Consider the following 27,245-nt stretch of genomic DNA (forward strand, 5'->3'; position numbering starts at 1 on the left):
GACATTTCTTCTTATCAGTGGATTGCTACTGATCACGGGAACATCTTAATGATGCTGGCTTTGTGTCCCTTTAGTGTGCATGGAAGGCCATACATCACCTCCCTTCCTTTTCGGTTCCATTTACATTTTCCTCTTCTTTTGCAGTTTTAACCACAACCCACTAGTTTGTTTTCTTTGGTTTCAATGCCGTTTGTTTAATGATTCTTTTTAGGGCCACTTAGCAGTTACCTCACTTTTTCCTCAAATGCCTTCAAGTATTGGATTGTGCATTTGCTTGTATTTGTTTTTGACAAAGTATTAGCTCTCTTGGGGTCCTTGCATGAGGGATGAGCTTAAAAGGGGAAATTCCGACTACACTGTGTGACATTAAACAGAGACCAACAGGCTGCCTTTCTTTAATGAAAGTTACAGGTGGTGAGAGAACAGATATTATACTGTTGGAACAAAAATGTGTGCATCTTTGTTTCAAAGCCCCATTTAGGACACACCGGAAGATGTGAAATAATATGTTCTTAAAAGCCTGTAAATAAAGCTTAAGTAAGGTTTTCTTCACTTTCTTCAAATGAATGATAGATAACTTTCACTAACACCAGACAAACATCCTCAACTGTACATACTTTTAAGTTTATACATAATCAGAACTATAATAAAAATGCATTAGATGCTGCAAAATGAAAAGAGAAAGAGGAATACTAAAATAAGAAAATCTAAAAAGAGAATACCAAGGAGCTAGGATCCTGGTGGAAATATAGCTAGTCGTAACAGTAATTATGACTAATGTGGTTGAAAATTAAAAAATAATATGATAAGCAAGGCGAAAAATCAATAAAGTAATTTTAAGGAGGGTTTGGAGCTTTAACTGTTGAATTTGGAAGAAATTAAGTATGTGGAAGAAATTAGTTAAAAGTAGTCAAAATATATCTATATAGATAGAAGAAAGGGTAGGCACAGTCAGTTCCATGATTTACAGAACTTATTTGCCATCATAATTTAGAAAAATTCCGCATGAGGTAAATTGTTCAAATACAGAAAAGAAGATCAGTCTCTTATATTCATGTGTGTTTTTGCTATTTTCAAAAGATAATGAGCAACTAAAATACAAGAGAACCTAAAAAGTTTGGAATCCCTATTCTAAAGCCACAGCACTGATACAAAAATAGATATGAGACTCAAATAATGAGCCTAAAAGAGATCACTGAATAAGATATTTATGCACTCTTAAACAGAGAGGTATATCAGAATTCATCTATTGAATGAGGGGGGAAATTTCAATTGACCATTGGAAAGGTAGAAACATATTTCTGATCAAGGTAGACTAAGGGAAAACGTTACTGTGTGTTTGTTTCTATGTTGCTTTATAATAAGGTTTGCCTGTGGCCATGTGCCCCGAATTTTTGAGGACAAGAGATTATTGGCACAGGAAGATAACAAGATCTGGCCAGGATCAGATGATGTTTCCCACCTGGGAAAATCGAGACAAGAAGTCTGGTCTCAAAATTCCACAACTGGAAATGCTGTCAGCAGACAACATCTACAATAAAATGCAAAAAAATTAAATGAATCATGGAACAAGTGTAAGAAGGAGTATTAGTGTGGAGAAACATGTCAGAAAACTGTTCACTTGAGACACAATGAACAGTCCCAGTCGAGAGAAAGAGAAGCAGAGCAAAAAAGATTAGATGTGCAGCACTGCAGAAGATGTGTTTATGTATTTGTTGATTCACCTACTGTATAAAATCTGAAAAATAAGCTTACATTTCATTAGTGATGGCCAGGTGCATAGGTGCATATTGATTCTACAGTTGCACTGTTAAAAGAAACACTTATCTATTGTTCTTCTTTGCAGATACACTGGTGATGACGATTATTGCAACGGATGCAGATGAACCTAACAACTTGAATTCCCAAATTGCCTACAGAATTATGTCCCAGTCACCTGATAATCCAGCAATGTTTATAATGAACCAGTACACCGGAGAAGTCTTTACAATTTTGGGCAGTCTTGACAGAGAGGTAAAATATGCTCTTTATTTAGCTACAGAAGAACTCATTTTTATGCTGTTGGCAGAGTAAATAATTGTAAACTTCCAATGATTGTTTTAACATTCAAACCAAGGTTTGGAAGGACTGAAAAAACTGCTGAGATCTGCGCATGGTAAGGAGGCAACGATTCAGAAGAGTAAACAAATGGAATGTGCACAAAGTGGTTCAATGAAAGGAGTTAGCATTCAGCCATTAGGAGCAGAAAGCTAGTCCTGAATACCGGACTGCCCAACAATGGGTCAGAGCATTCTTCACCTTCCTTAACCAAAAGTGAAGATCATATCTTTTAAATCATCCACACTTCCTGTATCTTGTGGTGCTCGTTGAGGGTCTGCCCTCTTGTGTCTTCTTTTCAGCATCTGTTTACAACCCTATGCACAGCTTCTTCTTCAGTACCACATGAACCTCCAATTGCACACTAACGATACTCAAATCCACTTCTTTATGGAAAGTATAGCCATAATGTTGTGAGATTCTCATTCGAAGTATAGCTTATGGACTTTGAACTGTATAAAACCCCAATGTTAAAGCTAAGGAGGACTATTCGATGACAAAAAGCATTGTGGAGGACACCCATGTGAGATGCTCAGGAACGTGGACACCTCACAATGCAAATGCTGTGTTCATCCCAGTCTGTCAGAGGCACATTATGCAGGGATTTGGATATATTTCTACAAATCAGCAAGCAAAATACAGAATTCTGTTAGCACTTTCATAAAATGATAGATAAGGTCTTTGCATTCAGTTTGCTAACAATTGCCTCTGTCAATGCACTAAATATTAACATTATATCTGTTTCCACTTCTTAAAAGTCTCCTTATTTTGCAGACCCACAGGTTATTCATAGGGGTAGACTGAACAATGGAAATCTATCAGGGGCAAAATCCTTTGGCTTGACTCAAGAGAGACCAAATAGTATTAACTCTGATTAATTCAGGTTTTCTTGAGGGCGAATGGAAGGGTGCAAGGGGTTCCTATTCCTATGCATGAATGGTTCGAGGACTGAAAGTCTATTAACTGAGACTCTAAGGGCCTGATTACGAGGCTGGTGTTCATGAGACGGCCAACCTTGCAGTGACAGTAGGACCACCTCACTCCAGGAAGTCTGACCACCACATTACCACCCAGGTAAGGGGGACCGCCTAAAGACCACCCTCCCAGGCAGGAAGATGGTTCCTGTTGGGCTGACGGCGGTCGGATTTGAGGTCAGCCATGGCCACCGCAACGCTGATCACAAGTCCAGTTTCTGCCAGCCTTTTCATGGTGGGGCATCTGAAGGCTCTAAGTAAGACTAAGGTTCCAGGAAGGATGTGACCATGAAAAAGCTTAGTGTGCGAGGATCTTAGTGTGCGAGGAATACTCAAACATACAAATGTTGTGCGCATCCAAAATGTAGTTGACTATTGTACCATTTGCTTAAGTTTTAAAGGGGCCTGTAACAGTATTTTGTTTCAGTATTGTATTCAGGCATAGTCTACATAATAAATGCACATTCATAGAGCACTGAAATAGACAGAGGTCACATTTCTATGTGAATAACAAAGTCACCTCCAGGCATATGTGCAATGTGTGCATTCATGAGGCATGAATCAGGAACCAAATGAAATGTTAGTGAATTGTCAATATGTTGCGGATTACATAAATACATGAGCATAACTTTACTCAATGTGCAAATTACTGTTTTTATTGATATCTTCCTGAAGTGGGCTCATAGAAGGCAATTGAATAAGATTCTCTGCCTTCTAACCAGCTATTTCCACAAGGGAACAGGAAAGTGTCAAGCAAAATCATGTCAGCAGCTGCCCTTGCAGTGTCATCCTTATTGAAAGACCAGAGTCTCCCTAGGATGGTGGAGCAACAGCATAGAATATGTGCCTCTATTTAAATCTACGCTGCAGGAGAGGGATTACAGGAGCTAGCAGTGACAGCCAGAGTGACAGAGCTGAATATCACACTATAGCATGGACAGAAAGTATCCAATTCAAAGTAGATACTGTTCTTTAGTTTGAATCCAGCATTTCCTCACAGGTGACTGCTATACCAGAAGCTGTGCCATGGTCATATGAGAGGAAGACATGGTGACTGTGCCCCAGAAGTCAGTTTCTATACTAAAAATTAAACTATAAAGGACCTCAGCAAATACACCAGTTTGTGCTCTCCCCATACATTTTCATGTGTGGCTGATGCTAACACTGAACACAGTGGGATGAGTCCACACTGATATTTGGTGGCACCAGTTTGGGCCTTGGCCTTTATATATTTTTATATTTATGTATGCATATATTTATGTGGCTATTATTATTATTATTATTATTATTATTATTATTATTATTATTATTATTATTATTACAAATTAAGCGCTAAGGTCTTCCACTAAGGAGAGAACAGGTCTCTCAGCTATTTTGTAGGGATTTTATCAAATGTAGGTAGATATCAGCCACAAAGGGGTTCAACCTCTTTCCACGAGGTACTTCGGAAGGTACTCTGCACCTCCTCCTGCTTAATTTGTAATAGAATGACTCAGAATGCCAAAAGCTATGCTCAGAAGCCCACAGTTGGTGTATTAAATGCCAGCGCATCAAATACCAAGGCTGCGTGGTCTTGATTCAAACTCATGGCTTCCCCATCCACTATCAGTCCCTCCCTGCTCCTTTATCTCACTCATACAAGTTCCTGTTATCTCCCTTTGCAGCGTTTTTTGTTTCCATCTTTCTCATCCTCCTTCTTTCCCCTTTGTGCATTTTCCCCTCACTTCCGTGGGCTCAATGTCTGAAGAGGAAAAACAAGTCCTGGTCTCCAAAAACGAGTGCTAGTGGACCCCATCAGCAACCACCAGCTCAAATTAAACAGTGACTTTAGTGGTTAGCATGCAACAGGGACCCTTCAACCAGACACTTACTTCTGTCACTGGCAATATGGACTTCCCCTTCTCTGTCAATTATGACACTCAAATTTGGTTACTGCATCAATGGTGCAGCCAGAGGGGTGGGGGCTCAAAGTGCCCTGATCCACCTGCAGTTATTTAACAGGTTGTGCTTTCAGATTTTTTAACAAGGGCTGCCTAGGGCTGGCCCTTTGTGTTATTCTTTATGATGGGGGCAACTATTACAGACAGCAAGTAGTGCTAGAGCCCCTAGGTACAGCATTTGGATCAGGGGCTGTGTATTAAAAAGTTCAACATGGAAAACATGTTTGGCCGATCAGTATCTATATGTGCAAATAACAACTGGTGGTATTATTGAGGAGGGAAAACGAGGGGTGATGTTGAATGGGTAGAAAATTGAGTACTTGTTTCACTGGCACCAATTGAATTGTGCAGATCTTCAGAAGGTGGCAAAGCATCTTTATTTGTTGTTCCTAAACAAAGTAACAAAAATCTTAGTAGCATGATTTGCATAGATCCAAGTGCTTTTATTCTATGGTTTAATGTGTGACTTATTCTGCCTTTCACATCAGTGTTATTTCTGCATCAACCTAGGATACTGCTGTATATTGCACTGGATTATGGATCAAAGTGTCAATCTGGTACCAAATTGTTAAGCCGTAGCAATAACAAATAGCACAAATAAGAATACAGCAATGATTCACAAGACTAACAGATTTTTATATCTGCATTTGAGGGAAAATAGAATTAAAAAGCATAACAAGTTCCATTCTTTATTTTTTTTTTAAATGTAGCAATACAGCAGCTACAGTCTTGAGGTGGGAGGATCTGACCGGAATGGCGCAGCAGATGGACAGTCCAGCCAGTGCTCAGCAGAAATCTCTATCCTTGATGTCAATGACAATTTCCCAACACTTGCTCAGTCATCAGTAAGCATGATTACATGATTTACAAATTATCAAAGCAAAATGCAATGATACTCTGTCTTATAACTAACATATTCACTAAACTATTCCTCTTTGCTGGTGCAGAGATACATCCCAGAATAAGTCTCACAAATCCTCTAGATGCTTGTACATGCCCTTTTTCTGTCTCTGCTCTAGACGGCGTGCATGCGCTGCCTCGAACCGAGCCATGCTGTATTTACTTTGTGGGCTTACAGCCTGCCCATAGGTTTCCGATTTGCTGGCACCATCGTCACTCCATATTTTGTTCTTCCCAGTTGACAAGGTTTTGCATAGGTCATGCTTCTTCCGGTTTTTAGTGCTCCATGAGAGCACCGGCCAGGTACTACAAACTGGCCTGCAACACATTAGGAGTGATGTTGTTTGAATTAGTGCTGATTTTATATATATATTTTTTTAATTGTGTACATGTAATGCAGTAGGGGCTATATAAAAAAAATCTGTACCTTATCATTACCGCTGATATAAACATGGCAGCTGTGCATGCGAGTAAAATTGGCACAAAAGCAAGATTATAATGACACAAGGATGACAAACTCATCTGACTGAAGCTCTGCCTTAGCTTAGGGGAGAAGGAAGAAGCGACTCTCAGGTTACACTTGTGTTGAACTCTGTATCCTCTTTTTCATGTGTTCCTATGTTGCTCAAGCTCTGGCTCTCAGACCAAGGATCTCTCTCCCTCCCCCAATGCTTTGCACATGAAAGCATGGCACAGATGTTGCTTCCACCACAGACAAGCCCCGCCTCACTCACAGGCATCTCTGTGCCATCTGTGCATGGTTTTAATTTCCTAGAAGATGCAGGACAATTGGATAGTGGTCCCGCAGCAGAGAGTTGGAAGATTCTAGTGCATGATGTTCTCAGGTTTTCCTGTCCCTTCTCCCAGTTCATCCTGCCCTTTCCCATCAATGTTATTCTGAGAAAATATTCATAAAGCAGCCCTCCTCACAGATGAATGATGCACAATTTATCCCAGACAGCATGACAGGGGACAGGCTCTAGTACTTGTGGTGCCGATATATAGAGAAACTGCACTTCAGGAGAGCCAGCTCAGCCATTTGTCATTTCAGGGTTAATAACATGAGAGTAACGGTGTTCTGACTGTTAAAAAATCAGAACAGTTAATGCCAGCTTCAGGTGCTGTAATCACAGCAATTCCCCTGTCTCAGGAAGGTACTGTGCAGTAATTTTAACTACAAAGAGGATGCCACACAGTGCGTTAATGCTTTATCAGGGTTAGAAAGCACTATGTAACTGCTTTCAGTGAGCGCGGCACCATGACAAAAAGGAACCATCACTGCTTTTTGGCAATTTCAGTGGCTCCTTCTTGTCCTGTCACTGGTCCACTAATAATAAGCATGGGTAAAGCCACTAGCCTAGCTTGTAAGTCAAAACTAGGCCTGGGTGGAGGTCACGGAGTTTCGCTATGAGGAACTCCGCTAAGTGACCAAAAACCTGCCACATGGAGTTCCACAAGCAGCGGAGTACGCTAGGTCACGCCATCCACGCAGATTTTTAGTGCCGGGTGTTTGACCCACGCTGAAAAATCAGCCAGAATGGCACCACGCACAGTGAAAGAGGACGCTGCTTCTTTTCTGACGCTCAAGTAGATTTTCTACTCAAGTGGCAACTTCCTCAGTGCGAATGGAAGATTTCTCAACACGGGCAGTAGCAACCATCGGCGACTGCCCGCATTAAGAAATCTCACTGGGAGGTGGTGATTTTCCTTGCTCACGCTTGCCAACTTAACGTTGAGAGCGCAAATGAGGAAAAAACTCTGCTTCACAGAGTTTTTCGGAACTCCAAGTTGTAAGCTGAGTGACGAGTGGGAAAAACTCACAAGTCAGACCATCGTTTTTGTCCCAACTTCTTACTTGACCAATGTGTATATAATTTTGTTTTAAAGTTTATGTTTCACGTTGTAGTGCTGTTTGGAGTCACGGAACAGGAACACAAATAACTTGACGCTACCACTTTTTTCCAGTATTCTGTTAGTATTTCAGAAAATACAATGAGTGATGGATTGCTCTGGATGCAAGTGATTGATGCTGATCAAGAACAGACCGCAAACTGGTGGGGAAAATTCGAGATTGTTTCTGGCAACGAAGGAGGATGGTTTGTTATAGATACTGATCGCTCAAGCAACGTGGGAGTCCTGAAGGTTGTAAAGGTACAGTATGTTAAAAATGTTCATGGTAACTGCCGCAGAATAGTGAACTCAATTAAATGCATGATAAACACGACTACCAACTGCGAATCCCAAAAGGTCCTTTAAAATGAGTCACAAGTCGTGCTGTACATCGATAAAATTTGTCTAAGATTCTTGAAATTTCAACTAAAGATGGGTGTGTGTAAATTTGATACACAGCTGTGAAACAAAAACAGCGAATTCACAAGACTACATCAACATGTCAAATGCTGTTGTAAGCTATGATAAATACGATGGGTTGGCATACGTCGCTCTTTACCTTCATCTGTCTCAAGAGTTCAACTCACATCTTTAGGTGAAAAAAATAATCATGATACATGGCCATCTTAGTGAACTGAGGGGACGCTTTCCTCCTAGCTATCTGGTCCCCCATAACAACATGGTCTTTTCTGCTAGTCTTATGGCCATTTTCCCGTAGCATGGTTATGCCTGGTTATCTAAACCAGTTTGCTACTCGTGCCTATGTGCCTACCCAATTAGCTGATGAGCTATCCCCTAAGTAAACAGTCATGAACAAAAGCAGACAACGTGTAGTTTGAATGTCTTTCTCTGCTTACCTACGAGATAGTTATTTGTGCACCTCAGCTAGATGGTCACACAAAGAACATTATTGAGCGCCAAATCGGTGTTCTATGGGGAAGCTTTTTGGCACTGCTAACATTGCTTGAACCCTGAGTGTTGCATGATAGGCGCCTGAACTAAAGGCATGAACGAGGAAGTAACAGTAAAGAAATGGGAGGCAGTGGGAAAACAGTACAAAATTGCTCTATTTGAGAGAAATAGGTTCCAGGCCAGGAGAAGAGATATTAAACATTGGAAATGCCAGGAATATGCAGGAAACGAATAAGGGGCCGTCCATCTATACATCATCAGTCCTGCTAAAAACCGGATGAGCACAGCTGTATAGTGTGGATCTCTACTAATACTTAGAAGACATTTACAGATGAGAGTCTTTTATAGAATCCCCCAGATAGAACACCATCCAACACATTTCTTACAAATATTCCGTAGTCTGCTACTACGCAAAGTTATCACAGTGAATTTCAATATGTTTTACTCCCTCTCACTGAAAATCACTCTAATTATAAAACCATCTTACTTATAATTCTTTCATAGACAATAAGCATACTTTAACCCGTTCCCTAGCTCTCAACCTAACCCTACATCTACCCCTAAAAATAACAACCATCAGTGTAATAATTTACCTTAAATGGAAACCTCACCGTAACTATAAAGCTATCTCTTACCCTCACACAAACTTTAAACGTACGCCTTTTCCAAGCCCTTGCCCTTAGCCTACCTCTAACCCACGCCATTTGCACTTTTTTTTTTAACCTTATCCTAACTAAAATAGTTCTTGACCCTCGAGGCTAAAATTACTTGATTAACCTTTTTTGATAGTGAAGCAGTTTTAGGCCTTGGCTTTCTGGAACAAACACCCACAGGCTGGGAACAGGAAAGGTAACAGGAAACAGGTCTCAAAAGTCAAGACCAGATGTTTTTGACAGTATTTCTTTATTTTATTTGTCAAGACCAGAAACATACAGGTCGTACCAAAGAGAGAAGTCAGTTTTAATACATTATGTACCATAGAACTAACAAAAAACTTTCTTCAATATAGTGCAACAACAGGACAATACTTAAAAAGGGGCAATGAACACCCACAGTTCAAATTGGAAGAATTAAGCACTTACTAAGAGAAAATACACCATGCAGCAATACATTTTCTATAATGCCCATAGCCAGTATAGCCAATTCCCTCAGTAATTATAGGGAAACAGCCTGTACCTGATAATCAAAATTAACTCAGTATATGGGACCAAAAAGAGACCAGGATGTCATCACAGGCGTAGATTAGAAAGGAAGCGGAGGGAATGCAAGACAGGCCCCAGATGGCCCACTGACAAAACATGTATAAGTTGTCAGTCAGAAGTTAAGGAAGTCATTAAGAGGAGCAGTGAGGCTGGACGGGAACATAGCATGAGACAGGCTTAATGAGTAGAGAAAGCCTGCCACAAAGACAAAGACTCACTCACTGGGGTGTGCCACATTCTCCCAAAATCCATAAAGTCGCACTGCATCCTCAAGATTACACCTCAAGGAGCAACATCTAGTGTAGGGGAACATTCAAGGGGGTAGTTTCTCTCTGCTGCATTATATGGACGAAGGGGTGCAGAGTCCAAATCAAATTGTGTTTCTGTAACTGTTAAAGGGGTCATGGAGAGTGTGCCAGGGCTGCCCGGCAGAAGCAATCAGACAACCAAGGATGGTTTTCATTCCAAAAGTGATAAGGGCATGAAACACACCTAGAGGGTGCCTGTGGGTGGGCTTCACCACCACCGGCGTTTGCTAATAACTACCATCATCTCTAGTACTGCTGCTGGGGAAAGGGGGAGACAGTATCCTTATCTTCAGCAACCCCCTGATGTCTGAGGAAAGGGCCACAGACACAGAAGAAGACACTTAGCCATGCTGTATCATTAGGGGCACACAATCCTGTTTTTGGTGACAGCAAAGGGTGTAATTACTCATATGTGATTATGTTTAGTGGTTATTTAAGCCTGGGATATCTACCTTCTCATGTGGGATTGCAGAGTGGTCAATGGGAGGATGGACACATTGTTGACATTCTGTTTTTTTACTCAGACCACACCTCAAACACTTCTCTGTGTGGGAGAGGCCCACAATATATTGAGTAAATTACAGTCTCCCTTACTGCACCTCTAGCAATCAGAGTACTCCAACAGGTTCTCGATGCAGTCACTGCAGTGTCCAGTCCTAATCATTCAGAATCCTTAAATATAAGAGCTTAAGCCTGGACTCCTTGAAAAGTCTGTCATGATTTCAGAGCAAGCCGTACCAGTGTTTCTTCCTCATCACAGACTGCCAAGGAAACATGGATATGAACTGACAGTATTTTGAAAATAGTTCAGCAATAATCACTTCATGCAATACAGACAACACACCATAGGAGAAGCCACAGAATTTAAGGTACTTCCTAGAGAGCAAGTCTACTAGAACATCTAGTTGCAGGCCAATGTGGCCTTGGCAGTGTGTGTCAACTCTCTGTTGGAGTCATTTAGACCATAGTCCAAATTCAAGGCTGCAAAGGATATGGGTATCCCATCAAAGAATAGCTGATTGAGGGCGAATACGTCTTTGTTAGACCATTCCTGCCTATATATTGGGGAACCGACAATCAGTAGACCTGCATTGTGTCACACAGCAGTTCATCCATGCAATAGTGGATAACAGCTGGTGTATTTCAAGTTGTCTATGCACTGTCCTCCAGTCAAGGAGCATTGCAAAGACAATAAACATGTCTGGAAATGGAGGGATGGTTTTGCGGCTATATACCGGTAACATTGTCATCATGCAGTGGAGCATAGCTTGTTTAATACTTATCCATATTGGGACATCCCTTTGTTGTAGTAAAAGGTAAACTAAAGAGTCCATCTGGGGCTATCATTGTCAACCGGAAGCACTGTGCATTCACAACTTAGAGATCCTATGTTTTCTCCCACTCCACATGAGGTAGCCAATTCGTCTGAATTAATATTGGCAGAATATCAAAAATGTTATTAAACCCAGAAGCTACCATCACCGTGATCATCTGCACCATCCCTAATAGTAACAGAAACAGGCAGGTTCACTTCTGGAAGTCAGTGTTGACCAGCAGTAGGAAACTTGGGGTTCTTATGGATCCATTTCATATTAAAGCTATGGAGGCTGCCTCTGGCGGTGGTGCTGGATATAGCTGGTATAGTGGTCACACTTACCCCTTGATTCTGTTCCCTAAAACTCAGAAAAATGAAGTAACCAAAGACAGTACTGCAGGGACCCAGATTTCGGGCTTGGAGAGAGACATCAAAATGTCATTAGTGTACAGAATTGCGTTGATCTGCCCCGGAGAGTCAATATATTCCATGCACTTAGTCTGATTGGCAGATTGCTGCCAATAACAACTCCAGTAGTAATAAAAACAGCAGAGATGTCAGGGGCAAACTTGTCTTGTTCCACCATGTATTGTTTGCGTCTGGGCACAAAGCTTCTGCAGTTCACTGTAGCAACGGGAGAGTCATACTGCAAGCAGATACTGCCAGTAAATCTGTTTTAAGTTAAAGCCTCTCCATGATCCAGAAAGGGTTGACTCACTCCACCATGTTGAAAGCCTTTTTAGCCTCAAACAAGATGGCCAGGGCCTCTGCTAGATCATCTTTGGTCCTCAATAGAAGTTGGGAAAGTATCCAATGGAGATTCCTGAATGACGACTGTTCGGGTACAAACCCCACTTGCAGTTTATGAATTGGTGATGGTATGAACATATGTAGCCTAGTCACCAGTATTTTCACAAGGATTTTAATGTTGATGTTAATCAGAGAGGTGGGCCTATAACTAGCAGAGTCCAATGGATCTTTTGCTCACTTAGGGATTATAGGAGCCCGCCATTTTAGATAGAAAACCCAGTGAACAGCTTGCTTCTGCCTAATTGAAGGTGGCACATAGCAGGAGAAGAAAGAGTGTTTTACCCTGTTTATAAAATTCACTAGGGAAATCATTCTCTTTCATGTGGGTACACCAGATAGAGCTTCCACTATATCTCCTGTTAGCTCCCCTTCAAGCAGGGTTCTCCCATCAAGAGACAAAAAAGGGAAACCTGAGTGTGTCCATAAACATAGTCTCATTGGCCTAGGTGTTGTTACATTGTGAGCAGTAGAGCCCGTCATAGTAAGAGGCAGAAGTCTCAATACTTTTGAGTGGATTAAGGAAAAGGTGGCACTCCTTGTGTTGTCTTGAAGTAATCGCCAAAAGTGATTCTCTCTGATGAAGCCGGGCTGCCAACAGCCTTCAAGATTTTTTGCCCTGTTCAAAGTGCCTCTGCTTTAATTTCACCGTGGCTTTTTTTGTAGTCCTTGGGATGAAAAATGTCACAACATTTTTAGTGAACATAAGCTCCTTCTTTAATGCAAGTGAGGGGTAGGTGCAGTATATTTAATTTGGGCCTTGGATAGTCCTCTCCAGTATGTAGCTTTCCCTGCTGCCCATGAGGTCTGTGCCACAAAGACTGAGCATTTATAGTCATGGACATACAGCCAAAAATGGGACCTAAGATTTCATTTGTCCTGGGGTAACCTGGTGTCTGGTCCTGGAAGGAAGAATGGGGCCAGGGTGAAACACCAGCAGGTGAGTACCCCAGAGGCGGGTAAGATGCCCAAGGAGTGTGATCTAGTGGTTGGAAACCTAATTTCTGCAATGCCAGCCAGAATCTCCCTGGGCTGCAACACGTGTCACTATGGGAAGGTGCCAAATAATAGCTCCGGAGAGGTGGGGCCTACAATGTATGCATAATAGGGGAGAGGAGATGATAGCTGGGAACGGAATGGACTTGCCCAGGGAATGGTAGTCTCAGAAGGTCCAGTGGAGATCCTCCACAGGGTCCAAGCCCTGTTGTGCTCCATGGGCCGGCCATTGCAGGCTTAGAGACCAGGTAGCATCATATTCACCAGTTAGTATGGCCATCAACACAAGCAGGAGATGAGACAATCTGGTTGTGGATTCTGGGGTCTCCATGGATGCATCATCTTGGGAGTGTATACAGTCTTCCAGTATATCTGGCTGTGTTTATTCTGGTTTCTTCCCATCCACTATGGCAGTCATGGTCGATGAGTCTACAAGGGTATACTTAAAGTTGTGGTTCCAACAGTAAAGCAAAGAACCTTTTCCTTTCATATTTCTCTCTAACGAGCACTCCACTGACATGGAGAATGCTTGGTTTTGAAACATGAATTGTACACCTTTCAGCCTCATTGTTGAAAGGACAGCCCTGATCTGTTGGTGGCTGAAGAAACAATTAAATATTGGCTGAATCTTGTCTCTATTATTGGAACTCGCTTTCATACCCTGTGTGCTGGTTGAAGTTCTAATGGTTCCTTAATTTGTAGATCAAGTAAGCAAGGGAGATATTCTATGAGAAAAGCCACTATGTTATCTTTTTCAGCTTTCTCATGGACCCCATAAATGTGTACATATTTCTGCCTTGAACCATCTTCTCGGACTGTTTCCTTCTGTTGGGGGAACTATAGGTCATTGGCTTAGTCAGAGATCTTTCTTGTCTCCTCTCAAACAATTTTTTGATCATGTTCAGGTGAGCATGGAAGGATGTGACCTCTGTGCACAGTGATGTAATTTCTTTACTGGCATCCAATAATAGAGTTTAAGTTAGGAAATCATTGTGTTCATGCAGAGAGCTCTACCATGATGCAGTTCAGTTTTGTGTTGGCATTTCTGTGGTGCTTTGCTTTTGCAACATTTTACCCACTGAGTACTACATCTGGCACTCTGGGCAAGAAGATCAAGGATTCCGGGGTCCGCTGACCACGCAGTAGCGGTTGCTGCCAGCAAGGGGAACCGTGCAGAGTTGGGGGGAATCAATGATAAAAAAAATGTACCTGCCACCTCAGTGTTCCACCACTCCCCGCCTCAGTTTCCCAGCATGAGAGAAGCACAGGGATTGGCCTGAATGGGCTGAATGCCGCTCAGGGAGGGAGTGAGAGACTGTGCTTGGTCTCCACCTGGCTGTGCAACAGCCGGGTGGAGGCTTCAGACGGTCAGTTTAATTTTCTACTTTCAGCAGGGTGACACTCCTCCGCTATAGCAAAAGGGCTGCCCCTGTGACCATGGTGTAATCCCTAGAGGAAATAAATCGAGTGATGTATGTAAGTGGTACAGAGAGATCCAAGCGATGGGGATCCACAACGATCATGCATCTGCAGTTGGGTCTGGCCAGTCAGTTGCCACAGTGGGGTGAAAAGCATAGTAGTCCAACGGCTGGGGCTGGGCCCCCTCTCAAGGTCTAGCAGAGGCTGTGCAGAAGCTTTAAAGTAATACTCTTGGTTCCTTTGAACAGAAGGGAAAGTGTCTGCAGTTCTCTGTGGTCAGTATGTTAGTCCAGCTGCTTCACCAAGGAGTGCAGGGGTGCAGATGTTGTCCTTTAAGTAGAAACTATCCAAGGAAGATACTCACCCACACAGCACTAAAAGGGAGGGTTCATCTTGGGTGCATGTTGGCTCTGGCTTCATCAAGAGTATAATTTATTTCACGAGCATTCAACAAACTCGACATTTGATATCTAACTGAGATTCCCGCACACTACTATTTATTAGAAAAAAATGTAAGTAAATATGTAACAATCTTCAAATAATTTTGCAAACCTGTGTACTGTGAAAATAAAGAGTTGAGGGAAAAATAACAGAGCCTTGCAGTTTTACTCCTGGTGTTCAGCGAATGGTCCCTTCAACAGAGACACTTTACTTATTGCAAATCTGGAATGCCACCCCCTTTTTGTGCTCAACATCCATCCCTGCATTGGAAACAGAATTGACAGGGGAGGAAGCTGCAAAATGAGTTATGTGTTATTTCTTTTCATTCTTCCACGCTTTGCTGGCAGCTGAATCACTAATGTGTTTACTATTTTTTGTTTTTCACTTTAGCCACTTGACTACGAAATGATGCAAAATGTCAATCTCGGATTTGTTCTTGTTAACGAAGCAGCATTCCACAGTTCCGTTATATCTCAATACCAGGCGATGGTGACCCCCATAACTGTAACCGTCAACAATGTGAAAGAGGGATTTCAGTTTCAGCCAGCCACACAGTTCTTCACCATTCCCGCTGGGCTAACTGGGCAAGCTTTATATCAATATGTGCTTGGAAAAATGCAGGTCATGGATTTGGACACTGGAAAAGCTGCAACAAACGTCATGTAAGATTACTGTTCAGGAACTTTTATTGTCACATTTGTCATGATTTTGTGATTATTTTAAGTACAGTTCTTTTTTTTTCTGTACACTTCATGCATGTCGCCTGTCATCTATCAGATGAGAAGACAACAGAAAGTGGCTTTTAGGCTTACTGTAACAGAAATGAAAACGCTGATATTATGGATCTCATTAGGGCAGTGTTTAATTTGTGGGGTTTTTTTTCCGGTGGGTGCACCAGCACTTATTTTTGAGGATCAGGACTTACTTTTCTGCTTCAAGCATTTACTGCAAGCAAAAGACACATGGGAAAGACGGACAAAGAGAAAAACAAAAAAGCGTTACAGTGGGAGAAAGCAGAAAGCTGCAAGAGTGAGCTGAAGGGGCAGGGAGTGGCTTTAAACTGATTAAAGAGGCCCGAGATTGATTCAAGATTACGCTGCCTCAGTATTCCGTGTTCGCACATTTAATTGCAGCAGTCGTATGTTTAAGAGGAGAGCATCGGGCACCGGCACGTTTTTATTTACAAACTGCGCACCACATTAGGGATAAACCTGGCACTACCCTTGCTACCCCCAGCCTCAGGAATCATGAATGTACCGACAGGAACATAAAGTAAAGGGAGCTCTAAGAGCCACGTTTACTCTCACTACTTTCAACTCATTGTCTTTTCCCATTGCCAGTCAGCAGACTAGGACAGCTTGTAGAAGGCTATGTGTGGGACAAGGGATAAGCAATGTAATATCATTAGATATTAAAAGGTTTGTGATTAGTTTCTGCTAGCATTCTGATGAAATAACTTTAATGGCTGTTGCCAGAAAGTACGGCCGACAATTTACTTTGCAGTAATAACCAGGACCCCTGGAATTATGACCATATTACCTGTCAGTGTTGACTCTGTTACACGGAAACAATTGGTAACATTTTTGGCATAATGCAGCACTTTTTGTGATAATATTATTTCATGGTTTTATCATCTTTACATATGTTAAAGCTGTCTGGGCAAAGGTTTCAACTCTTTAGTACCAGTTTAGTACCCAAATACAGAACAAGTAACAGAAAGGTAACTAACCAACCTTTACAAAGGGCCTTCTGCTTCGTGGCAATATGTGTCACTGTGTTTTTAGTAACTTTTGATCGGTTTGAGCTAATCTGCAGTTTATGAAGCAGATGATGGATTATGTGGCGAATATGGTAAATCCATAATTATGTGGAAATGCTATGGCTGCAGAAGCACATAATTGTTGTGGGAGGAACTCCAGCCAGCACAGGAAAAGAGGTTCAGTGTCCACCATCTCCTTAGGTCATATTATTATAAACCTCTGTTGAAATCACAGATCAGTCCTCTTGGAAAACAAAGCAGCCCTGTCCATATGCAGGATTTTATACAGGATAAACCAGGATTATCGGTCATCTTGGTGCTGGCAGTAGTTGACTATTATCCTTACATTTTACAAAGTCTCCCTTGTGTTACAAACAAAGTTTGTTCACGCCTTTCCCACTTTCCCTGATTACTAAACTGCTAGTGTTCCTTGTACAGTTGATAAGCAACGTGGTAAATGGATTTCTATCCGTCTGATCCTCATTCCCATTCTTCAAACATCCTTGAAGCATGTGAAGTGGGAGGCAAACCCAGAATTATCATACCACTGATGTATGTAAACATTTCTATTGCAATTAATGATGTAGTAAGATGCAGGCAGAGAGATGACTATGGAAAATAAAAATATTCAAAGACTATGCATATAAAAGCATAGAGCCTTGGGAAATATTTAAGCAAAATCATTAATTGTAGGTTAGAGACAGCCCACAAAGGTACCTCATCATCAGACTAAAGTAAACACATCATAAAAGGGACAATGTGTGTGGAGACACTAAGGCAGCTGCTGTTTAAACCTCATAGGCCTTGTTGTGAGCTGTTTCAGACTGAAGAATGTTTTAAGAAATTTGACTGGGTGATTGCCTGTGCCTCTCTTTCCAAGTATCCTGCTAAGAGACGTATGATTAGTCACAGGAATGGCAGGAAGAGCACTGAGGAAGGCTAAAGAAGGTTCTACTAATTTAAAGGATTGGGAGAAAAGATAAGATGGAAAGAGAAAGGATTCGCCTTTAGATACTACTTCTGGCAAGATCATAGATGACTCTTTGTTCTGTCAGACCACAGGGTGGGCACATTGTGTACCGGAATCTACTATTTTTTTTAGCTTATTACAAGGTATATTTTGTAGAAGATCGAAAGTGATGAAAGGAATGGTGATGAGGTGTCCTTTTTATCCACAAAAGGGCAATCGCTGTGGGTGAGCAGCTTCATTCTTCCTCACACCATTTTAACTTCTAAGCAGCAGAATACTTTTAAATGGTTGATCCCCTAAGCAAACAATGATAGGATCAACATCCAAAAGCAAATACTAGTTAATAGGGTGCTATATTCTCCAGAATGCAGCCAAATGCACTCCCTTCAACTTTCTTATGTTTGTGCGGGAATTGGCACAGTTCTTTGTTTGTCTGTATGGTTTCATGTAATTCTATTTATAACTTTTATCTTCTTTCCTAACACTATTTTCTAACACTGACTTAGGTACGTAAAAGGAAAGGATGTGGAGAACTGGTTAATTGTGGATTCCAAAACTGGAGAAATCCGAGTTGTCAAAGAACTGGGTCGAGACTCAAGCAATGTTATCAATGGAACTTACTATGCAGAGATTTTGTCCATCAGTGACGGTAAGAATAAAATCATTGTTGTAGAGAAAGGCTGTCCAGCGTTGTCAAATTTTCTGGATAACCATGACTATGTAATTGATTTTCATTTTCATGCATCTTATGTACAAGTAGATATTCAGAATATCTGGCGTGGTTCACACTTTCCTGGTTCCACATCACATATATCCTGGTCCAAAGAATTAAATTCTTTGTCTGTCTGTTTTTGTTAAACAAAACTACCCACATGCTTTTGTCGCAGGTTGACTTGTGCCATTTCTGTTACAGATGTTCCATCACGGACATCCACTGGTACCATTGGCATCACTGTTCCAGATTCTAATCAGAACTGCCCTACCATCAGCAGTGAAAAGCGTGTTACCTGTACCACACGTCCATATATTGATATCACTGCCTATGACAAGGACCCAGACCCCTACGGTGCTCCTTTTACATTCAGCATTATCTCTCCAGCTACTGGAACAAGTCCCTTCACCCTCCAACAACTTAATGGTAAGAAAGGAAACATAAATTGTTGCAGGGTCAGTTAAGTGGGAGTATAGTTCAGAAAACAAAAGTGGTGATACTCATCCCTGTAGGTGGTGGTGCATGGCCATTGTTAGTTGGTGGAGTGATTTGTCTGGTTAATTCCGATAACAAACGAGACTCCTCCATGCTAACTAGTTACGTGACCCCCAGTGAAGAATAAAGCCACAGTGAAATCTTGGCAACTTTTCAATTTAAGAACAATATAGTCAATAAATAGAGGGAAATTGTGTGTGGGGAAAAATAGTGTAAAGTACAATGTGAAGAATAAAGCCACAGTGAACTTGGAGAGAATTTCTGTTCAAAAAGGAATTAAGCTATCAGTCATAAAGAAATTATGTATGAACATAAGTATTGAAAGCACCTAGTATCGACTAGTATACAGAATGCAACATTGATGTTCTACACTTTATTTCAATTTGATTTTTAAGTTAAGGTTTTCAAAAATGAAAGTGATGCAGTTGTATGTATATTGTTTTCAAGAAGTGAGGCTGTAACGGAGAGAATGCTGTGTGTATGAATGTGGTGAGTAGATGGGTTGCTGTGGATGGAACTTTAACCAAGATAGGTTTGTATATAATATCTCTATATAGAATGGATAGATTATATGAATATTTTCTATAATGAACATGAATTGACAATAAAATTGATATACTTTTTCAACTTTGTCAGTAGCCATACAGCTTGTTCCAATAGGAATTTTGATGGAGTGTCTTTAAATTTTTGAGGTTGCCTGGGACCTTTTCAGATGTTAGATACTCATCCCTTACTTCATACTGCTCAGTGTACTAACCAAACACACTCTACAAAAGTATTATTCCAAACTAAAATTCGCTTTTGGACGAGGTCTTTGTAAAATGTGTTACTTTAAATAGCCTTAATAGCTTTCACAATGTTTTCTATCTTGAAGGATTATTTTCTTTTACAAATTTAGGATTGATCTCCTTGACCTCCAAGTACAAGTTTTGTATCATATTGGCTCTGCTATGCATACATTTGGCAGGTTTTGATTTGAGAAAGAATCCTAACATTTGTGTAAGTGCAACAGTTTTCCCTTTTTTTACTAATTTTATGTTAAGGAGAATTGGGAAAACACATTTAACACCAGCTCTCTTGGTACTATTAAGGATGCGCAGTAGGAGCAGTTAGAGACCCAGGATACTGAATATAAAGAAATTATTTCAAATTTGTCTTGAAATACAAGTAGGATGGAGAATTATTGATATGGAGGGGAAGGCTGTTCCAACATATGGCAGCCAAGATGGAATGTATGATGGAACAAGGAATGCTGGAACCACGCATTTCTGAATAATGTCATTGGAACAACGACCAAGTTGTTACCACGAATGCCTTTACCACGCATGCCTTTACAACGTTTTTGTTTGTAAAAGCCTGCCTAGTAAAGGCATGTGTGGAAACGGTATGCATGGGACCCCCCCCCACCTGCCCTGAGGCCCAAAGGTACCCCACATCTAATACTAAAACTACCCGACCCCACACCCGTAAAACAAAACTGCCCTGGATACCTCCTACCCACCCTGATCCCTAAACCTTTCCCTGACCTCACCCACCTGCCCTAAAAACAACTGACCCCCCACCCTGCCCCTAAAAACAAAAATACCTCAATCCCCCCACCCTCAAAAACCAAACTACCCCAATCCCCTCACCCCCGCCCCTAAAAACAAAAGTACCCCGATCCCTCCACCCTTGCCCCTAAAAACAAAAGTACTCTGATCCCCCCACTCTGCTCCCAAAATCCTAACTACCCCAATCCCCCACCCCCAAAAACCAAACGACCCCAACCCCCCAAACCAAACTACCCCAAACCCCGCACCCTGCCCCTAGAAACCTAACTACCCCGCCTCTCCCACCCACAAATACAAAACTACCCCAATCTTCCCACCCCCCAAAACCAAACTACCCCACTCCCAAAAACAAAAGTACCCCGACCCTGCACCCCAAAACAAAACTACCCCAATCCCCCACCCCGCCCCTGAAAACAGAACTGCCCCGATCCCCCAGCCCCTAAAAACAAGAACTACCCTGATCCCCCACCACGCCCCTAAAACACCAAATTACCCCACCCCCACCCCCAACCCAAGCCCTTAATCCACCCCACCCCTAAAAACTACCCCAAACCCTACCCCAACCACACTTACCTGACCACATCCTTTCCCAATGCACTCTCCCTTTTTCTCTGCCTTAACTAAGCATGTGCGTTGTTCAGCACATGAGCGGTTAAGACAGAGAAAAAGGGAGTCGTTGTTAACGCAAGTGTGGTTCTGCTTGCATTAACAACGTAATCGTTGTTCCAAAGTCGTTGTTCCGGACGTTTTCATCAAGATGACAACAGATATTTTCTTACAATAATGTCTTGTTGAAACAGGGAGCATCCAAAAGCAAGGTATTAGAAGAATGGATGATTTGTGGAAGATGCTATCAGGACAAAAAATAACTAAGAAAAGAGGTGCAATCCCCTTCAATAATTTAAAGACAATACATAATACCTACCATCTAAAATGTATTATTTTGTTCATGGGTAGCTAATGAAGTTTTTTGAGAAATGGCTGAGTGGAAGAAAAAGCAAGAAGCAGGGGGCACAGCTCTGGCTGCTTGGTTTTAGAAGATTTGCAGCCTATAAATAAGGTGTTTGAATATTCCACAATAAAAAAGATTTGCAGTTGTCAAGGCAAGATCCTGTAAGAGCTGATATAACAGCTAGTTTGCCCTCTGCAGTAAGGAGGTCTCCTTTCTACAGAGATGCAAGGTGATAAGTGATACTGCTGCAGATACGTAAGAGTTTCAGAACCAGTTTGACAATACGATTTAACTACTGGTTTAGGAGCAGGACAGGATGTAGAGTAATAAGACAACTAGAGGTGGACCAAACAGAAGGACAGTTTCGACCACCAAAACCTCCGTTTTGTCCAGATTCATCTTTAGCCAGCTCTAGTTTATCCAGTTTCTGATGTCACACAGTCAGCTGATTAACGCCTCATGATTAGGATCAGCCTCTTTTAGTAAGAAAATAAGCTGAGTGTCCTCCATGTAAGTATACAAAGCACATTGATACTTCCTGATTAGTTGTAGCCAAAAATTGGACATAAATGTTAAATAAAATCGGAGAAAGAATGGAGCACTATGGAACTCCATTATTAACAACTGATGAGGAAGTGAGGTTTTTGACAATTACCTTTTGTGTTCTTTCACCTAAATAGGAGGTAAAGCATTTGAGAGATTTATCTATGATGTCAGATTGCTGAAGTCCAGTGATCAAGTTGTCATGCTCTACGATGCTAAACGTGGTGGACAAATCTAGCAAAATTAAGAGCCTAGCCATGTTGTTATCGTGAGACATTATCAAGTTACCTGTTACTGCAAGTAGGGGAGATGAGTTGCTTCTGTTAAGTCTTAAGCCTACCTGAGTGTCATGCAAAAAACCTTCGTCTTTAATAAATGCGTGAAGGTGATGAGCTACAATGCATTCCAAAATGTTAGAATAAAAGCAGGCAGGGCAAAAATGCGGCGAAAATTAGGTACATCATAAGGATCACAGTTGTATACTTCAGGAATGGTTTCATAATCCCTATTTTGAGATCCAAAGGAACAATTTCTGATTTAAGAGATGAGGTGATAATTTGATAAAAGGCTAAATGAAGATCCAAGACATAATTCTGTAATTTTTAATGGAGATGGTGCTAAAAGGGGAACTGGGTTTGCATTTCTGAGTAAATCTACCACTTATTAAACTGAGTGTAAGTCAAAGTTCTTTAAGATTCCTGTGGCATTAAAGGAGGCCAAGTCACCAGTGGTACGCAAGTTTGATGTGGTGCTGAAGGAAGCTGCGGAATTCCCAGAAACCATTGAAGGGGAGTTGCATTGAATACTGCTGGGAATCTTATAGATTTTGTTTACAAAAAAGAGGATCATTTATCGCAGAATGCTTGACAGGGCAGGGCGAAAGGAATGTACATGAGTGGTTGTTTTAACCCCTTTCACTTTCGTCTGGCTTTTGTCGACATGAAGCGTGTTGCCTATGTGCACCTTGTAAATAAACATAATACAAGCACAATAAAAATACAAATAGATGAGGCATCTTTAAAAATGTTATTAAAAACTGCAAAAGTCTCCTTCTGTTCATTTGTTGCATTCGTGAGTCCATTGAAGTAATAAGATTGATGAGATGAAGGATTTTTTTTATAAACTAACAGCTAGTTTTGCGGTTGAGAGAACAATCACGATGCAAATTACGTTCTGCTTTCCTTGAAGATTAGCAGGATCTGACGAGGGGCCTCAAACGTAGGAGGCCATGGGAAGTTAAATCATTGTTATTGAACTCAAGGCCATTCTCTATAGATCAAGATTTCCTGATGGCTAAAATATCGATCTTATGTAAAAGGATTAATGGCCTGATTTAGAATCTGGCGGACGGGTTACTACATCACCACGAAGACGGATATCCCTTCCGCCTAAATATAAATCCCATCTGAAATAATGGGATTTAAATTTTGGTGGACGGGATATCCGTCATCGCCCTTAGTCATTGATTTCGACAGGAGTTTTACACAGGAATGGACGTCAATAGGTTTCACTTATTGATTCATTATCGGAGATTTTAGCAGTCACATTCACAGGGAGGGCTTAAACTGAGGAAAGATAATTAAGGGAGGAGTAGGTTTTAAGAATATCATTGATGACCTGGGAGGTATAAAGTGCTGCCTACCATTCCTGGCCCCTGGTCGTGTTGGATGGGGAACAGGTGGGCTTGTCTTTGGCACTCCTTCCATGTGCTATCATTGTGCCTACTGCACATACCAACATACCAATTGTTTGGTTGTGCTGAGACCATGTTTTTGTAGTGTAGGAGGAAAGAAGACATGCGAGCCCAGCTGCGTGACAAAACATGAGAAGATATCCAATGTCTCTGTTCTTTTCGTTAGCCCCATACTGCTTTGCAAAATCCTAGTGTACAACTCCACAATAGTCTTTTACAATTGGCTGTGGGTCTGTTGAAGTGCAGAAAATATCCTCGTTGCTGCTGGATCCAGATTTCCAGGACAGTGCATCATGACAGGTTTGTAAACAAAAAATAGAAATAACACATAATTTCTCAGATTTCATAGAGTCAGAATTTCAAGTTGAATATCAGAGTGATTTCCAAATCCTTATAGGTGACAGTGCTAAATCTTTAAGCCATGTTCCCAAGTGTTCTTTAAATACGATGGGAAGAGTAGTGAGTCCATGAGGATCACAAATAGGCAAGGCACAGTAAGGAAATTACCTAAAAGAGAAGAGCTCTCCCAGCACCTTATCCTCCATCATTGCAGGTGTGCAAAAGATGTTCTAAGGGCATTGTGTCCAATCAGATTACTCATGGCTGTTACATACTGAAAGCCTAGGTCATCAGTACAATTATGATACATTTTATAGAAAGCGCCATTCACTGCCTGAAGTGTTGCAGTGTCAGTGCCGCCATAATGGCACAAAATTAAGATGAGTTGAACGATTTTTGCTCTGACAAGCCCGATTTGCTCCTGCTATCCTCTGTCGAATGGGGTCACAATTGCTGGTCATCAGGCAATCTGGCACTCTGGATGGCTATGATGCCTTTCCAGGGATTAGCCTGTCAGAAACAAGACACACTGTCTCAGTAACCCTTTACTGTGTCGGTTTTATTTTTTATTTTTTACTCAAATGGTAAGGGGTGGCAGAAAACCACAGTGGTAACTAATAAAGACTATGCACTCATGGTGAACAAAAGAATGTGAGTTAAAAAGCTGAACATAAAAAAGCACCTTAGTAGCCAAGATCTACTGTAGAGAGTATACAGTCATTATGTGGCCAGTATTTTTCTTTGCTATACCTAGATTTATCACACCGAAACTGAAAACTAATACTTATTTGTGGTCCCCTTCTTATATGAAAATACTGTACCTATCGCATCATGATATTGGAAGTCCATCCCCACAAAACACGGTCACTGTTTCCCTATTTCATACCCACCCCAAGGCTACTGTTTTGGAAACTAGCTATTGAAAACACCATGATGCATGTGGTAAAAAGGGTTGGCAGAATATGTCATGGAGAATCAGTGGCATAACGAAACTTGAGGGGGCTCCCCTGCAAGGTACTTAGGGGCCCCCTCTGGACTCAGTCAGGAGCTCTCATTCCAGGGTACTGTGCTGAGGGGACCCCCTGGAGCTCGGGGGGCCGATGATAGGCCACTGTGGATAACAGCTACTTATGGGACGTTTGATAATTATTCCTAAAACTGCATGGCAAGGACACTGGCGACACAAACACATATTTTATTCAACCGTTCTTAACAGTTCACTTGTCTTTTCTTTTTTATCAAAAAGCAACATCTGCCAGACTAGAAGCTATGAATGACCGAAATCTCGCTGAAACCCAAGTGACCGTCCAAGTGAAAGACAATCACAATTACAGCTGCAGCACCCCGTTCACCTTCCCTGTGCAGCTCTGCCAGTGCACCGAATCAGGAGTTTGTGATGCTTCGAGAATCACGGGCAGGGACGTTGGGGTTGGACCATCTGCCATTGGTCTGATGATTCTGGGCTTTTTATTACTTTTGTGTAAGTATTTGTGGCTCACTAGCACCAACGAATTAGGTTTACTGAGAAAAGGTATGACAGGAGCGCATTCCCTCACTCACACGTTCATTTACTTTGTCAAACCACAACTACATAAGAAAACTTCAGGGGCCTCAATCTATAGACTTAGAGGAATCCTCAATCTGTATACCTTATTTGAAGCTGATTTCTTCTACAGTGATCCCTTACTTAGCATTTAGGGTCCCTCATACATATAGCTCCACCACCGTACAGCTAACGCCTGAGTAACCTTATGTGATCAATGCATCTTTACCGTCCTTTTAAACTACTATTTTGAAGAAAATGAAGCCATTGATGGCCCTCTTGGATGCCTCTCCTGAGCCAAGCGATGTGACCCTTGCCACTACGCCTTTTAGAGAAGTGCGCGTTTAATGATTCTGCCACACTGTACTTGTTTGGCAAGCATAGATAGATCAGGTGAAAAACAGTAAGTAAGGACGGAAAGACAGATAGATAGATAGATAGATAGATAGATAGATAGATAGATAGATAGATAGATAGATAGATAGATAGATAGATAGATACCTGTCCGTAAATTTAGCTTGTTAATGAGATTTGATTTTTCCTGTGCATTTCCTACATTATAGAATTGTGTGGTTTTTAACATTAGAAGCATGAAATCAATAATTCTCTCTCTGGGCAGTGGTGCCACTTTTGTTGCTTCTTTGTAGTTGTGGAGCTGGAGGAGGAGGATTTGTACCTGTTTCAAATGTATCTGAAGGCGAGTTGCATCCATGGACAATTGAAGGAGCACAGCCAGAAGACAGGGTCAGTTCCTATCAGCCAATCAATGTATTTGTGTAGTCCCCTGAGCTTCTGCCTTCTTCCTTTTCTATTTTTCATTTGTTCTGGTTTTCATTGATGATCGCCATATTGTCATTTATACTTTTGATATATATATTCTTTATTTGCTTGACCGTGTTTGCATTGCATGCAAGATGTGATCAACCCTTTATCCACCTATACATTTTATGGATTCCACAGATGCATCAGTTTCCTTGAGTGGCTCAATTACAAGTAGCAAGGTGTAGAAGCAATAGAATTTCGACGGTCAGAATCACTGATTCCAGCCTTTGATTTCTCCCCTGCACCATCCTATTATCAGTTTACTTGCTGGAATGGGAAATTCAGTTGTTAATTTGTAAATAAAAACATGCCAGTGCTCAAAACTCTCCTCTGGATCATGAGGCTGCAGCATTTAAAAGTGTGAATACAGAATACAGAGGCAGCGTAATACTACAGCCATTCAATGATTAAATACCAAGGCACACCACCATAGTTCTTATAGTCCATTCCTTAGTATTCTGTGCCAATCAAAGTTCAGAGTACACGTATGTAAATGGTGAAAGTTTTATTCATCCAGTGCATCATGAATCCAATGAAACTACAGCCGTATTTTATATGGTGAAAGTCTTATTCATCCAATGCATCATGAATCCAGTGAAACAACAGCCAACTCATGTTTCGTCAACAAGACTTTCTCAAGGCTGTAAGTTGAACATACAAAAGGGA

The 27,245-nt window shown here is 41.3% G+C and overlaps 1 protein-coding gene across 1 annotated transcript in view; it reads left to right on the top strand.

Annotated features, from left to right (window-relative positions):
* The window catches only part of DSG4 (desmoglein 4), an 89,176-nt gene that overhangs the window by 42,731 nt on the left and 19,200 nt on the right, over positions 1–27,245 (top strand). The window contains exons 6-13 of the mRNA XM_069220069.1: positions 1,847–2,013; positions 5,722–5,856; positions 7,877–8,062; positions 15,592–15,863; positions 18,437–18,579; positions 18,844–19,068; positions 25,461–25,694; positions 26,377–26,501. Of these exons, the coding sequence (XP_069076170.1) occupies positions 1,847–2,013; positions 5,722–5,856; positions 7,877–8,062; positions 15,592–15,863; positions 18,437–18,579; positions 18,844–19,068; positions 25,461–25,694; positions 26,377–26,501 (1,487 nt within the window). The remainder of the gene's footprint in view (positions 1–1,846; positions 2,014–5,721; positions 5,857–7,876; positions 8,063–15,591; positions 15,864–18,436; positions 18,580–18,843; positions 19,069–25,460; positions 25,695–26,376; positions 26,502–27,245) is intronic.

This window comes from Pleurodeles waltl, chromosome 2_2 (assembly GCF_031143425.1).
Source record: "Pleurodeles waltl isolate 20211129_DDA chromosome 2_2, aPleWal1.hap1.20221129, whole genome shotgun sequence".
NCBI classification, from domain to species: Eukaryota; Metazoa; Chordata; class Amphibia; order Caudata; family Salamandridae; genus Pleurodeles; species Pleurodeles waltl.